Source organism: Schistocerca piceifrons, chromosome 1 (genome assembly GCF_021461385.2).
Source record: "Schistocerca piceifrons isolate TAMUIC-IGC-003096 chromosome 1, iqSchPice1.1, whole genome shotgun sequence".
NCBI classification, from domain to species: Eukaryota; Metazoa; Arthropoda; class Insecta; order Orthoptera; family Acrididae; genus Schistocerca; species Schistocerca piceifrons.
Window position 1 is genome coordinate 219,220,704 of NC_060138.1, and position 16,670 is coordinate 219,237,373.

General features: G+C 43.6%; 1 protein-coding gene across 1 annotated transcript in view; it reads left to right on the top strand.

Moving 5' to 3' along the window:
* Positions 1-569: 569 nt before the first annotated feature.
* Positions 570-16,670, top strand: part of LOC124802576 (protein tiptop) — a 28,916-nt gene continuing 12,815 nt past the window's right edge. Inside the window, exons 1-2 of the mRNA XM_047263488.1 lie at positions 570-609; positions 6,471-6,579. Of these exons, the coding sequence (XP_047119444.1) occupies positions 570-609; positions 6,471-6,579 (149 nt within the window). The remainder of the gene's footprint in view (positions 610-6,470; positions 6,580-16,670) is intronic.

The window sequence follows — 16,670 nt, forward strand, 5'->3', positions numbered from 1 at the left end:
CTTTTCCTTTCATTAGTTTATGGGAGTTGTCAGCGAGAAAGTGTTTCGTAAAGGTGTTCAATTATGTGTAAAGTTTGTTGCGAGATACTAAGCGCCCTCATTCTCAAATACTGGATGAAGAAATTATGGGTATTCATTCGTCATTGGCTACATTGCTTTTTCACCCCTACCCGCACCCCTTGGATAGTAGATGTTTCGTACTACCACGGCGTTTATTTAGAGACAGTAAGTAAGATGTGTATCACGTTGGGTTGAAATCGGTCAAGTAGTTTGGGAGTAGGTGTCGAACGTACATAAATACACGACAAGCATTTTTGTAGTGTGCATCGACTAAAAAAATTTCTCTTTTTCAGAAACGCTTACCTTCCTGTTACCCTTTCGCATTTGATATGCTCTCTACTCGGCCATCATCAGTTATTTTGCACCCCAATTAACAAAATTCTACTACTTTTAGTTTATTACTTTCCAATCAAGCGCCCTCAGCATCGCCTGATTTAATTCGACTGCATTCTACTCTTGCTTTACTCTTTTTGGTGTCCGTCCTGTAAATGGCAATATTAAGAGTAAAAATGCGTGATACACTTCCAGTTTTAGTGTTGTGTAGTGTTGGTAAGTACAGCGTGGCGCTCGAAATGTGTTACCACTTTGTTTTTGAATATAATCTTTATTGTCAATACAGTTTGAAAGGAACATATACTGCAATGAAGAGCCGTCCATGGACATTTGTTCTAACTCAGCACATGCTCAATATGTCCACCATTTCGTTTCCTAACTTCCTTCAAACGAACACTGAAGTTAGTGATTACCCTACGGCACATGTCTTCCGTAATTTCACTGCAAGCTAGAAGAATAATTCTTCTGAGCTCCATTAAATCACGTGGACGTTTCGGGATATTTTTTTTCCCTTAGGTACCCCCAAAGAAAAAAGTCACATGGATTAAGGTATGGACTATTGGGGGGGGGGGGGGGGGCAATTTTGCCCGTCATTGAAGCAACCTGGAAACCTGAGTGAGGTGATCCGCATGCCGAAATGCTCGTGTAAAAACTCCAACACAGTGTTTGCAGTATGTGGCCTTGCTCCACCTTGCATGAACGACTGCGTGTTGAAGGGCAAGGCAGTAGCAAGAAGCTGTGGAATTTAATGGAGCTCAGAAGACTTATTCCTCAAGCTTGCAGTGAAATTACGGAAGACATGTGCCGTAGGGTAATCACTAACTACAGTGTTCGTTTGAAGGAGGTTAGGAAACGAAACGGTGGACATATTGAGCATGTGCTGAGTTAGAACAAATCTCCATGGACGGCTCTTCATTGTAGTATATGTTCCTTTCAGATTGTATTGACAATAAAGTTTATATTCAAAAACAAAATGGTAACACATTTCGTGCGCCACGCTGTATATTGCTCTTAAGATGGTGTCTAGACTGTGGAAATCGGTATAAGACCACGTTTTGGGAAAAAAAGTTACGTTCTTCAACGTCTCGACGAGAGAATAACACGAAAGTACAGTTAAAACTGTCGTCACCGTGGCCACCGAAAGGGTAGCGAAACGGTCCAACGGCCGAGTATGTGGCGGAACGTACTCGCGCGTGACTTGCAGGTCCCTCCCAGATGAACACTCAGAAATCACAACTCATCACGTTTGATTACCTGCTCGCAGCTGGAGTCATAGTGTCTCCAGAGTGCGGGAGAAAAAGATGCGAAACCCCGGCTGGCTAATTTGCTGACAATGGCGCGCCCACGGAGCGGCCAGTGGCAGCCATCCATGAAGCGTGCACGCGGGGCTGTTTGCCGCGACAACTTGCCCGGAGCTGCCCGCTTTTTCCGACGCTCCACGGCCGCTGTAGAGACATCGGCGCCTCTGTTCGGCGACTGCGGAACGGCACTTTTTTTATGGTTCGGAAGAAACGCGCCACAGTATGCTCGCTAATGCTCGGACAACGGTAGCTGCAGCGCAGGCAATTTCTTTTCCCGTTTTATTCTCGCCGAGCTGCCACTGCATTCTGTACTTCGAGGACGTGCTGTTTGCGCGAAGGACAATGGGGCAGCATAAGCTGCTGTGTTTGCTCCATTTTCGCCTTTGATCACATGCAGTTCTAGCAGTAACATGTAAAGATAGAATTTTATCTGTGTACACAAAAAAGTAACACACAGTGTAAAAATAAAACAAGAAAACAATGGATGAACGGGAACCAGATGTGGGATTAATCTGATGCGTCCTGATTTGTGAATTCCACAACGTCTGGATTGCCATCTCTTCATCTGACTTTACTAATTATAGTTGAGACAGGTAGACTTTTTGTAATTATTAATAGCATCTTAATATGCACTCTTAGGCTGTAGGGCGCTGCCTGTAGATCCGATAAAAGTTCCTTGCATACCTACAATCTAGGTGGTAAACTCTGGTATCGCTTGCGAACGCTTATTGCCAAAAATTCGATCATGTGGGGTATCATCTAAAGTTTGTGAATTGATTTTTTTTTTGAGGGGGGGGGGGGGGGGGGTAGGTGGCAGCATGTTAATTCGGATGGAGAGTAATCGTCAAATGTAGAAGTAACTTCGGCTGTGCCCCAAGGAAGTGTGTTGGGACCATTGCTGTTCATGTTGTATGTTAATGACCTTGCGGACAGCACTAATAGTAACCTCATACTTTTTGCAGATGACGCAGTTACGTGTAATGAAGTACTGTCTGAAAGAAGCGGCTTAAATATTCAATCAGATCTTGATAAGATTTCAAAGTTGTGGAAAGACTGAAAATTTCCTCTAAATGTTCAGAAATGTAAACTTGTGCTCTTCACAAGACGAAAAATCTTTGTATCCTATGCCTACGGTACCAATGAGACACTGTTGGAATTGGCAAACTCGTACAAATGCCTAGACGTAACACTAGAATGATCACATACGAGATGTAGATGAACTTGTGCTCTCAAAACTATGCTTTCATCCATATACTTGTATTTTACGCACATCTGATCAGTCATAAATAAAGATTTGCTGCGGTTATTGTTTCTATCAGGGTCCCATTTTCTGTTTAGTCGTCCGAAGTACGGTGGTTTTGTTTTTCCCTCTGTTTACTGTCGTGCTCTTGAGAGATATTGTGGCAACTATAAGAGAAACCAGCGAAAAAATAACAAAATCGTCTTCATAAATAGGTGTCAAATTTATGCCACAAATGTATCCTACAATGACTATATGGTGTGGCTGTGACTGAAGGAGGCAAACGTAAATTAATTTCTTATTCCTTATCTCCCCATCATTTCGATTTGTATGGATCTCATACATTTCAACAGTATATAATGACAGGCTAAGCGTCAGTTGTGCAAGCAGTAACTTACGACAGTATACAACAGTTCTTCACCACATTTCTCACGAAAGCCTAGCTTTAACTCACTTGGGCTGCAATATTTTTATGACCATTCTACTTCACATTCTTTCACAGAATATACCGAAGAGTATTTCAACTGAAAGCCCGTAGAACCTATTAGCTAGTATACTTCTAGTTGTGCGTGGATGATTGCTTCTGTAGGACGACAATGGATTTTTGGCTGAGACCCTGAGTGAAAAGCGACTACGGGCTACTGAAATTTGTGTCTGAACAACCTAGAAACATCTTGCAGACAACCAAATCAAATACATGCCAGAAGATATAACGATAACGATGTTACAGTATACATGTGTGGCCTTTTACGGTACGAAATCCTGATGATTTAACATACATTCTTGTCTGTTCTGTCCAAAAGCGTGATGTTGCCCTTCCTGGAATCACTTCATATATCAGACTGTTCAACGCGATTTTTTATTTTACTCCACTCTGAAGCTCACTGTACATGTCGGAGATGTGGTGGTGTAGAGTTGTTTCCATTAGATTAGCAGTCCAGGGATGTTGGCGCTGTTGAAATACAGGGTGTACGGAAATTCCCGTTACGAACTGCTAGACTTGTAGAGGAGAGTGATTAGATACTATTTTGAACTGAAACCAATGTGCGGAACCCTTCCATTTTCGTGCTACAAACATTTGAAAGCATGTTGGTAACGTGATCACTTTTACAAGTAATTGATTATACGTGACCCATTACGTCATTTATTTTATAGTTCCACTCATTAATAGCCATATAAATCGCTCGTGTGTCCATGTACGCGAGGGACTCGGTCGTTGTGGAGAGCGATCTTGATGAAGGATCTTCCATTACCGTGAGCTTCGCCATTCAGAAGGATCACGCCTACGTATTCTGCAAACGTGTACTCAACTCTGACTCCTCTCACAGACAGGTGAACGAGAAACGAACGAGGTCAGAGAGGTAGGATGGACGTCAAATGACATCAGCCGACCCGATGTAACCATCCCCCACCACGACTACCGTGTTGCATACCTACCTAGCAACTGTGTTTTCAGATGGCTGCAACATGTAACCATTTCCTGATATGGGTTCCTGTTCAAAGTGTTGCGTACTCACTCCACTCTAAAAGTCCCAGAAGTCTGTAATGGAAATTTCCGAACACCCTGTGTAGTTAGTTACATGAGCTTTGGTCTTCCCCTGGCATTATAATTACCAAGAGCATTATATAACCAATCTAGGGAGCCGTATCTTGATGAAGGCAATGTGGACGGACTCGTACAGTAGTTCATACGTTGCTATGTCGTTGGATGCTAACAGGTTTTGGAGGCTGCTTGGGAACTGATGGCCAAGAGCCTGAAGATTACTGACATGAAAATTGATGTGACACGCTTTCCGAGGACATCGAACAAGTATGCAGCAATAACTTTAATGAATTGCACGCAGCTGCTTTTCAGCCCGTACTGGCGGTTGCTGCATCACAGAGTGCCCATATTTAGCATTTGTATTGCGTCCGCCCCTTGTAAGTGAATGGTAGCCCGGCACACAGTTTTGCCGGCACGGTAGCTCAGCGCGCTCGGTCAGAGGGTTAGCTACCCTCTCTAATAAAAAAAAAAACTGAGTGAATGGATCAACAAAGAGCCTGAACGGCTGTCATCGGACGTGCGCCACGAACATATTCATCGACCAATATAGAGCAAAATGAAATTAAAAAAAAAAAAAAAGAAACACTTGGTCAGCGCGACGGAATGTCGTACCTAACGGCCCGGGTTCGATTCCCGGCTGGTTAGTAGATTTTCTCCGCTCAGGGACTGGGTGTTGTGTTGTCCTTATCATCATCATATCATCCCCATCGACACGCAAGTCGCCGAAGCGGCGTCAACTCGAAAGACTTGTACCAGGCGAACGGTCTATCCGACGAGAGGCCCTAGCCACACGGCATTTCCATTTGTATTTCGAGTTAAAAACTTGGAGAGATGTTCTGTCCATTAATGTGTGTCTGTTTTCCGTATTCCTTATATTTTTCATGCTACCATATTCGTAAACCCCGAAGATACTTATGAATAATTATGTACACTAGGATCGAGAATGCTTAATCTGGCTATGAACTAAATTACTGACAAGGGAACCTCCCCATCGCACCCCCCTCATATTTAGTTATAAGCTGGCACAGTGGATAGGCCTCGAAAAACTGAACACAGATCAATCGAGAAAACAGGAAGAAGTTGTGTGGAACTATGAAAAAAATAAGCAAAATATACAAACTGAGTAGTCCATGAGCAAGATAGGCGACATCAAAGAGAGTGTGAGCTCAGGAGCGCCGTGGTCCCGTGGTTAGCGTGAGCAGCTGCGCAACGGGAGGTCCTTGGTTCAAATCTTCCCTCGAGTGAAAAGTTATGATCTGTCCGTTCATTGACGTCTCTGTTCACTGTAATAAGTTTAGTGTCTGTGTTTTGCGACCGCACCGCAAAACCGTGCGATTAATAGATGAAAGGACGTGCCTCTCGAATGGGAACCGAAAACATTTGATCGCAAGGTCATAGGTCAACCGATTCCTCCACAGGAAAACACGTCTGATATATTCTATACGACACTAGTGAGGGCATGTGCGTCACATGACAGGAATATGTTGTCGACCCACCTAACTTGTACACTTGGTGAATGAGTAAAAAGATTCTTCTACCTTGCCCGATTTAGTGATGAAAACATAACGGAGGGACAGATAATAATTGTCTGAAAATAAAAAATTAAACTCTTCACTCGAGGGAAGGCTTGAACCAAGGATCTCTCGTTCTACAGCTGCTCACGCTAACCACGGGACCATGGCGCTCCTGAGCTCACATACTCCTTGATATTTCCTATCTTACACATGGACTACTCAGTTTGTATATTTTGCTTATTTTTTTCATAGTTCCACACAACTTCTTCCTGTTTTCTCGATTGATCTGTGTTCAGTTCTTCAAGGCCTATGCACTATGCGAACTTATAACTAAATATGAGGGGGCTGCGATGGGGAGGTTCCCTTGTGAATACTAAAATGAGTGTACGTTGGAAATTAAAATAGCGATACTTGCCTCTGCGTTGACTGTGTCTCTCTGATATGGTGAATAATGCGTGTCTGTCGTTGTGCTGTTTCAGGGGAAGGCGGTGAGGGCGTGGTGGGAGGCGCGGGTGCGGCGGGCCCCGACAGCCCCGGAAGCAAGGCCGGCGGGGGCGGCGCCAGCTGCTCCGAGTCCGCGGGCTCCGCGTCGCCAGACCGCGACGCTGACGCCGCCTCCGACTGCTGCAGCCCCGAGCCGGAGGCAGACCAAGAGCCGGAGGCCGAGGTGGACGGCGACGCCGACGCCGACCAGGAGAGGGACTCTGAGCAGGGCGCCGACGCCGACGCCGAGGCGGACGCCGAGCACGAGGCCGACGCCGACGGCGACGGCGACGCCGCCTCGCCAGACCCGCTGCATCTCGCCACAGCGCACAGGTGAGCCTTATCCTCGCGCCATCAGTCTCCTGACTGGTTTGATACGGCCCGCCACGAATTTCTCTCCCGTGCCAATCTCTTCATCTCAGAATACCACCAACACACCAGCGTCGTCAGTTATTTATAGAACAAGTACCAATCTCTGTCGTCTTGCACAGTTTTTACACTAGTACCATGAAGGTACACGTTCCAGTCACACTAATGCGACCACCTGCTACAATGGACGTCCAAGTGCAATAACCACTCACAGGTGGCGGCACTAGCAGTGAAGGGTTCACAAAGTGTGTTGGGGGGACGCAGACGAAAGTGCACGCGTCCCAGTAAAGCGGGAAAAAAATGGTTCAAATGGCTCTGAGCACTATGGGACTCAACTGCTGTGGTCATAAGTCCCCTAGAACTTAGAACTACTTAAACCTAACTAACCTAAGGACATCACACACATCCATGCCCGAGGCAGGATTCGAACCTGCAACCGTAGCGGTCGTGCGGTTCCAGACTGTAGCGCCTTTAACCGCTCGGCCACTCCGGCCGGCGTAAAGCGGAAACTGAGTGATTTATCAGACGTATTAAAAAACTAAAAACCCGCCTCGATTGCGAAAAAAGCACCTAGTGTTAACCCAGGTTTCGGCGTAGATAACCACACCTACTTCAGATCAACAATAAAACCCACTAGTGCCTAAGAAGACCTTTGTCAATGATTAAAAGAACACCATAGCTATATACTTATAAACGAAAAAGAAAAGGAAAATACAAACAGTACATATGTACGAAATCAAAACCATTACTTAATAGTGTACGCTCCACCTCACACCCATTCGGGAGGACGACGGTTCAATCCCGTCTCCAGCCATCCTGATTTATGTTTCCCGTGATTTCCCTAAATCGTTTCAGTCAAATGCCGGGATGGTTCCTTTGAAAGGGCACGGCCGATTTCCTTCCCAATCTTTCCCTAACCCGAGCTTGCGCTCCATCTCTAATGACCTCGTTGTCGACGGGACGTTGAACACTAACCACCACCACCACTCCGCCTCACACCGGCCTATGTTCGATGGGCCATGACCCGCCATAAACTGCAGCTGGGGCTTGTAAGTGAGCGACCATTTGTAGCTGCAGTTTATGGCGGGTCATGGCCCATCGAGCATGGGCCAGTGTGAGGTGGAGCGTACACTATTAAGTAATGGTTTTGACTTCGTATATATGTACTGTTTGTGTTTTCCTTTTCTTTCTCGTTTATAAGTATATAGCTATGGTGTTCTTTTAATCATTGACAAAGGTCTTCTTAGGCAATAGTGGGTTTTATTGTTGTTCTGAAGTAGGTGTAGTTATCTACGCCGAAACCTGGGTTAACACTAGGTGCTTTTTTCGCAATCGAGGCGGGCTTTTAGTTTTTTAATATATTAACCAACGATTGCTGACGCGCTGCGATGTTGAAGGTTCTTAAATTTATCAGACGTCCAAAAGGGGATGGTCATTGTCTTTCGAGCCAAGGGTGGAAGCGTTTCCGAAACGGCTACGTTTGTAAGCTGCTCGCGTGCATGACAAGATGGCGCTATCCAAAACCAGCATCGAGGTAACTTTTGTGATGCCAAGGGTGAGTGACGGCAATAGTGATGTATACGAGAAAATAGACGTGTGACTGTTGAGCAGCTGACCACCCAGATGAACCATGTGGGTAGCAACACTGTCTGCTCAACGACCACTCAGCGAAGGTTGCTGCGCATGGGCCTTTTCGTGCATACAGGCTGACTGCTGTTCATCTACACTACCTGACATCCAGTGAGTGGCGGCAAGTGACCTTTTATAGATGAATCACGTTTTAGGCTCCATCGGACAGACGGCCTTGGGGGTGTACAGCATGAAACATCTGAAAGGAAACACTCTCCGACAATCATCGGACGTGTCCAGTCTGGGGCGGGAGAGCCATGGCCTGCGGAATCTTTTCGTGGCTTTCCTTGGGTGACGTCGTCGCTCCGGAAGGCACAATGGTTCAGTTGTGCTGTTACAGGGGAAGGCGGTGAGGGCGTGGTGGGAGGTGCGGGAGTGGCGGGGATTATGTCCGCCCCTACATGCACTTTATATTACCTCGGCACGAGGACAATGTAGGACTATCCGAAGTGTCACACAGCTCGCAGTGTACGTGCGTGTTTCGAAAATCATCAGGATACGTTTACCGTCCTCACGTGGCCAGCAGACTCCCCGGATTTAAACCCAGTCTAGAATCTGCAGGACCACTTCGATCGCACTGTTCTTGCCATGGATCCTCGACCGAGAATCCTAGCGCAACTGGAAACGATGCTGCAGTCGGCATGGCTCCACATCCTGGTCGGTATGTTTCAGAAACTCATTGACCCTCTTCCTCCACGTCCGCGCTGCCATAGGCGGTTATTCAGGTTTTTGGCAGGTGATCAAAAATGGCTCTGAGCACTATGGGACTTAACTTCTGAGGTCATCAGTCCCATAGAACTTAAACTACTTCAACCTAACTAACGTAAGGACATCACACACATCCATGCCCGAGGCAGGATTCGAACCTGCGACCGTAGAGGTCGCGCGGTTCCAGACTGAAGAGACTAGAACCGCTCGGCCACCTCGGTCGGCGACAGGTGATCACCTGATGCCTCCTCTTCTAATCAATATTTCCCACATATTCCTTTCTTCGCCGATTCTGCGGAGGGAATCGTCATTTCATACCATTTTCAGCATTTTTATGTAACATCGAACCTAAGACGCTTCAATTTCCTCAATTTCCAGATTTCCCACTGTGCATGACTCATCCTATACGACGTTTTGCTCCACACGTATATTTTTAAAAAATTCTTCCTCAAGTTAAAGGCCAATATTTGATTTACTAGACTTCTTTAATCAAAGAATTCCTTCTATTCCCGTGCTAGTGTGCTTCTTATATCATTTCTGATTCGTTCCTTATGCAAGGTACCAGGGTACCTTCACTTCTTCTAGTACCTGGTCCCAAATTTCGATATTAAGTTGATCGTTCGTATCATTTCTGCTACTGTTCATTACTTTCGTCTTTCTTTAGTTTACTCTCAACAAATATTTCGGGTTGATTAGACTGTTAGTTCTGCTCCACAGATTTGTAATTCTTCGTTACTTTTACTCAGGGTGAATATCAGAAACAGCTTGAAAGTAAGAATAAACTGAATAAATAAATGGGTTAGCTGGTTATCGGACGTTAGGATTAGTAAACACGAAATCAAATGTGGCGAGGAGAAGGGCAAACCACAATCACAGAATTAATACAAACTAAAAGTCGAGTATTGGAAGAATGAGTGCGATGATTTTTTATGGAGAAAAATAAATCGTAACCATGGCCGAATAATTGAAGGTTTAAAAATTGAAACTAGTGCAAATGGAAAAAAAAATTATTCAGAAAAGAAATGTGATGTCCTTAAATACTAAGATGAGATGCTGGAATAATATTAATAGGAGAAACATCGGTGGTTCCAAAAGTGGAAAACAGCAGACTGGTGGCTCACGAATGGATGCAGGGTAAGGATACTAAGAGCGTAAGGAGAACCAAATTGTGAAACAGAGAACACTTGTTTACGTCTTGTGATGGAGGTAATTTTGATGAAACGTGGGACGGGTGCTTCTGCCTTCAAGTATTCCTTACGCAACTGAACAGTCTGATTTAAGACTGCGTCGTATTTGCGTACGTCAGGTAAACGATCCCACAAATCTTTCTAACATATCCCGACTATTCTGTCACGGAACCACGAATACAAGCATACAAGCATGTTAAGAAGCGACTTCATAATCGCAGTGAAGCTCGACGATCTTTTGTGGGACAAAAGCATGTACACAAATCATCGAGGGCGTCCAACTAGATCGTTGGTTTTTCTCGTCAGTAGTGATAGCCCCCACTGAGGAGACTATAGAGAGACACGACCTGTTTCGTGCTTCCTATGAGTAACTTCAACTTTCGAACTAAACACAGCTTAAAGGCAGGAAGGAAACATTGGTTGCAGAATGTATCTCCTCAGTATTAGCTTTATTTCAGTCCCTAAGCGAATTCCGTCATCTATGTAGATGTAGAAGGGCTATTCGGAAAGTAAGTTCGCGAAATGGAAACCATTGTGAAAATCAAAAATGTTTTATTTCTAACGGTTAACTACTTCTTCGTTCCACTTCTGTACATGGTCGCCCCTCGAATTCAAACATTTGTTGTAGCATTGTACCAACTTTCCGATACCTTCTTCATATAAGGCAGCCGCGTGTGCTTTCCGTCAGTTCGCTACGCTGACCTTCAGTTGGGTGTTTGCACCAAAATGTTGTCTTCAGAGCCAGCAGTTCAGGTAAGCAGAGATGAAACTCAGTGAGAGTCACTTACGAGCTGTATTGTGGGTGATCAAACACTTCCCATTGAAAACGCTGCAGGAACGTCTTCGTTGCCCCTGCAGAGTGTGCTGGGAATTGCCATGAAGAAGGAAACTCATGACAGCTATGTTATGTGGGCTGCACGACATCAGGCGAAATCTCTCACCAGGCCCTCATACTTGGCGGAAGACACTATCTATCATGGCATCTATATGTGCTCACTGTGCGTTCAGAACTGAAAAGAGTGACATGACGCAACACTAGAGACGCTCCCCAACACATCTGTGCTGCAAAGTTTCATCGCATTTTGCCTGTGGTTTCCATTTCGTCCCCTATCGAATCTTACATTGAGATAGTCCTCATATTATCATACTGTTTCAGAATCGCAGCGGGACAAATTCATTGAAAGTATTTACAGCCTCTGTACTTGAAGCGTAAACTTCTGAGGACACTGAAATGTCTGACGTGTTTTCAATGACAGCAGCTTGCCCACAAGGTCCGACGATGGCGCAGCCCATCCGTCGCGTCAGAAACTCTTTCTGTGCTGGTCGCTCCCGCTTGCCTCGTTCCCTTCTTACCCGCGTGCGTCATCTGATTTATCGCCAGGTCGCCTGTAATTTACAAACCAGTCTGACGATTTTATTACGTCCCGCGACATCAGGCGCAAGTTTCTGTGCTTCCCGCGTATCCGAGACGAAACAGGTTTTGTAATACTCCGCGACAGTCCTCGTCGTCAACTAAGAATTCGCTTTCAAAGCCACCTTAGCTGGAATTTGATGTAAGTAAGTGCACTGTACAGCCATTTGCAGATTTTTTTCTCGCATGTTTACCTGTCTGCTTTGTTACACGATTTTACGGTAGAACAGCCATTGTAAAGCTACTGCAGTTTTCGTTGGAGATGTGGATGCCTAATGCAACATAGTGGTTGTGTTACAGGAGCATTCCAAGGAAGGCTTTGAATTCATATACTGAGTAATTCAGTCTTGTGTACTGGCTTGTCTTTTGAACTCTGACCCTGTCTCGTATTTTTTAAAAGTAGAAATACTGCCTGTAACTACTCACTCAAAGTACCGGAAAGAGTTTTTTCTTTAGTGGAAGTCATAGTTTTCCATGCCAACCTCTTCAAAGGACCGGCTTATTTCTAATTGCACAATTTCTTTGATCTACTTGGATACAGTAGCATCCTTGCTTACGAACGAGGAAGGTTAGAGTGTTATTTAGAATGAGGATTCAGGACGTGTGCGTAATCAGAAGGCAGATATAACCATGGGCAACAGAACTGAGTCTAAAACCGCACTCTACAAATCTGTTATGGCTTCAAAGGAAAGATCAGAGGAATCGTGAAACGCGCATATTGTTTAGTTTACCGTCTAAAATACACAAATGAAGTCTGGGATATGGAATTGCGACTTATTCGCCTGTGTTTTCGTTGTGTACAAACCAGTGACAGGTAGTAGTATTATATATGGAGAATTATCATCATTTATTTTCTCTTGCCTCATTTTCTTTCACTTCGGTGTACTCCTCCTCTTCCTAAGGCCGACTGGTCTCTCTTTCGTGTCATCTTTGACCTGAAGTGTTTTCCTCCAATTTTACTAGCTAAGGGTGAATTATACTTCGTCGAACAGATGCTATGATATTCGACTTATGTTGCTACACTTGATAAATTTGTTACTTAAATGCTTTATGGAATGGCTTTCAGATCCTTGACGTTCGTGAAGCTAGCGGAAAAAAATTGGACGTACTCTCGCTAGCGGGTTCATTTACGATTACTTAAAAACTGATATACCATAGGGAAAGACATAAGCTGTCACCTCTTCTATATGTGTTAATACTGATGCTAAATCGCTTTACTATCAAATTCCTTTACTACCTTTCCCACATTTGCTCTTGTCATGTCATTTTTTTTCATTGTTGTTATTATATACTATTAGATTCTTTTAGTAACACAAGTTTTTGCGTAGTTTTCAAGGACAACTTACTAGTCTTTAATTAAGTTCCATTACTCTCCCAACATAAACAAGTGCAGAACAACGCGCTCTGTCGAGACGATCGTGAAACGGCGGCCGACTGGATGACATTAATACAACGGGTACTATAAGAAATAATAACAAAAATGTATATACATTATGCACAACTTAATTTTAGAAAGTTGTCTATAAAAACCTATGGTACGTTTTGGTTACGTATATGATGGGCATTGAATTGAGATAAATGAGTTAATAAAAAAATGAAATATTTTTCACTAAGTACGCAAATTTGTACTAGAAACGGTGATTTTATAATCAGTACACGATTCTACTTCATTAATGTTTTAGTGTCGATATCCAGTTTCCACGACGCGTTTCGGCAGCATGGTGTGACCGTCACATGCCCGTCTAGTAATTACACATTATTTTTCCATATGTGCGATGTTTTTGCTATTGGTATGTGTTCGAATGACGTTACGTGGCGAACTAGCGTAGGTTCTTCGCACCTCCACCTCATTTCATTGGCTCACGCAATCTAACACCAAAAATGTCGCGTGTGTTCCAAGTGTAATTGTACGAAATTTATTGTACGAAATACTGTATAGTTAATACACGAGCATTTGATAATTGCAGCATACTATCGTACTGAACTAACGTGATTGAGGCAGATAAATGTGTTGCTTATAAGACTCGACAGACTGTCCAAGAGTCATGCAGTTCGATATGACATAAGTTTAGTCGTTTATTTAAGTGTCCGGCAACAGCGACGTAGCAATCTGCTGTCAGGTGCTGTGTTTACAAATTGGGAGTCATCGATACAGGAAGGGGGTTGTAATGCATTCGTTAATGGCACGGCGCTATTCCCGACAGGATTTTGCCCAGGTTTCCTATGGACTTGAGATCTTGCGGGAGGTAGTCATTAAGTAATAATTATTACCTCTAAAAATAAAGTTACGTAATTTCTTTTTATTTGTTAGCAGGTACGCGCCTGCACTCGTGGTACACATTGGAAACCTCGCACTACAGCGCCATAGCTCGCCACTAGATGAACCCTAAAGAATGGGCTGCACCATTTGGTTTAGCTCCTCTAGGGGTAAAAGTGTTTAAAACAGGGAGGTAGTCTTTCGTCCCTACTGTTCAATCTGTTCATCGAAAAAACAAAGTCGGAAGTAACAGAAAGGTTCAAGAGTGAAATTAAAATTGGAGGTGAAGGGATATTGATGATAAGATTCACTGATGAAAATTCTAAAATTCTATCCTCAGTGAAAGTGAAGAAGAATTACAGTGTCTGTTGAACGGAATGAGCAGTCTAATGAACACAGAATATAGATTAACAGCAAATCGAAGCAAGCCCAAAGTAATGATGAGTAACAGAAATGGCAAGAAACTTAATATCAGGATTGGTGATAACGAAGCAGATAAAATTGAGGAATTCTGCTACCTATGCGGGAAAATAAACCATGACAGATGGAGCAAGGAAGACATAAAAGCAGACTAGCACTGGCAGAAAGGGCATTTCTGTGCAAGAGAAGTCTAATACTATAAAACATAGACATTAATTTGAGGACGAAATTTCTGAAATTGTACGTTTGGACCACAGCATTGTATGGCACGGTATTGCAGTGTCTGTGTTATTATGAATTACGAAGCAAAGTATCTTTGGACATGCATGCACGTGCAAAGGAACTTAGCATCGTAATTCAGAATAACAGAGACAATGCAATGTTGTATTTATTCACCGACACCGGGTAAGCGAGTTTGACGTAAAATGTCTCACCTGTACGGGAATATACATAATGTACGAGTGCAGGTTGTAGAAGCCTTGTTGATGGCATGTGGAAGTTCGGGTCTGGTCGTGAGGTGTGCACGGATAGCCAAATGGTAAGGCGACCGCTTGCGGGTTCGAGTCCCGCTCCAACACAAGTTTTCATTGCCATCACTCCATTTTACAGCTTATGGTTGTCCATATTCGCAATTGCGCTTACATTTAATGCACTCTGTGGTAGTGAAACATGGACTCTGGGAAAACCAGAACAGAAGAGAATCGAAGCATTTGAGATAGTGCTACAGGAGAATGTTGAAACTTACATGGACTGATAAGGTAAGGAATAAGGAGATACTCAGGAGAAGCGACAAAGAAAGGAATATGTGGGAAACATTGACTAGAAGAAGGGACGAGATGTTAGGTCATCTGTTAAGACAACATGGAATGACTTCGATGGTATAAGAGGGAGCTATGGCGGGTAAAAAGTGTAGGGAAATACAGAGATTTGAATAGTCAACAAATAATTGAGGACGTAGGCTGCAAGAGCTACTCTGAAATGAAGAGATCGGCACAGAAAGGTGTTGTAAGTAGGCTGTTTAGGTTTTTATATTGGTAACTCCATGTAGCGTTCTATATGAAAATCACTGACTGTGCTGTGTGAAGTCTGTGGCTGGTTTGCATTGTTCGAATATTTGCTATTGTAGTGTTGGGCAGTTGGATGTGAACAGCGCATAGCGTTGCGCAGTTGGAGGTGAGCTGCCAGCAGTGGTGGATGTGGGGAGAGAAATGGCAGAATTTTGAGATCGGACAATCTGGACGTGTGTCCACCAGAAAGAGTAAATTTGTAATACTGTATGTCATGAACTGATATATGTATATATATGATGACTTCTGAATATTATTAAGGTAGATACATTGTTCGTTCTATAACAAAATCTTTCATTTGCTAACTATGCCTATCAGTAGTTAGAATTCATTAAGGGGACATTTCATATAGATCCTGGCAGGGTCGCCATATGAAACGTCCCCTTTGAAAAATTAATGAATTACTGTGCTGATAAACCTCTCACGTTATTTGATTTTCAAACAGCTGATCAAAACTGAATGTTCTCTGACATTTCTCTCTTTACTTATTCTGATCATCACTAAACTGACACACAATATTTTTTTAGCGCAACACAATCTGACTTTTAATAATCCCTACAAAATGATGGCCCTGACTAACAATAACCTATATCTTTGATGAATCACTTACCTCACAAAAATCTTCATTACTCAAACTACTGCAATACAGTGAGCGCCAATACTGCCAGCTAAATAAAAGATTCTAACCACTGAAGGCTCTAACTACTGATAGGCATAGCTAGCAAATGAAAGATTTTGATAGAGAACAAACAATGTATTTACCTTAATAATATTCAAAAGTCATCATATATGTATACATATAACTTCATGACATACAGCATTACAAATTTACTCTTTCTGATGGACATGCATCCAGATCATCCTCTCTCAAAATTCCGCCATCTCTCTCCCCACATCCACCACTGCTGGCGGCTCACCTCCAACTGCGCAACGCTACGCGCTGTACACATCCAACTGCCCAACACTACAATAGCAAATATTCCAACAATGCAAACCAGCCACAGACTTCACACAGCACAGTCAATGATTTTCATATAGAGCGCTATGTGGCTTTATCAAGATAAAAACCTAAACAGCCTACTTACAGTGTGTGTGTAACGGTGCTGTTGTGCGAGACTTTCAGTGTATACTGGGACTGCAAGCGTGAA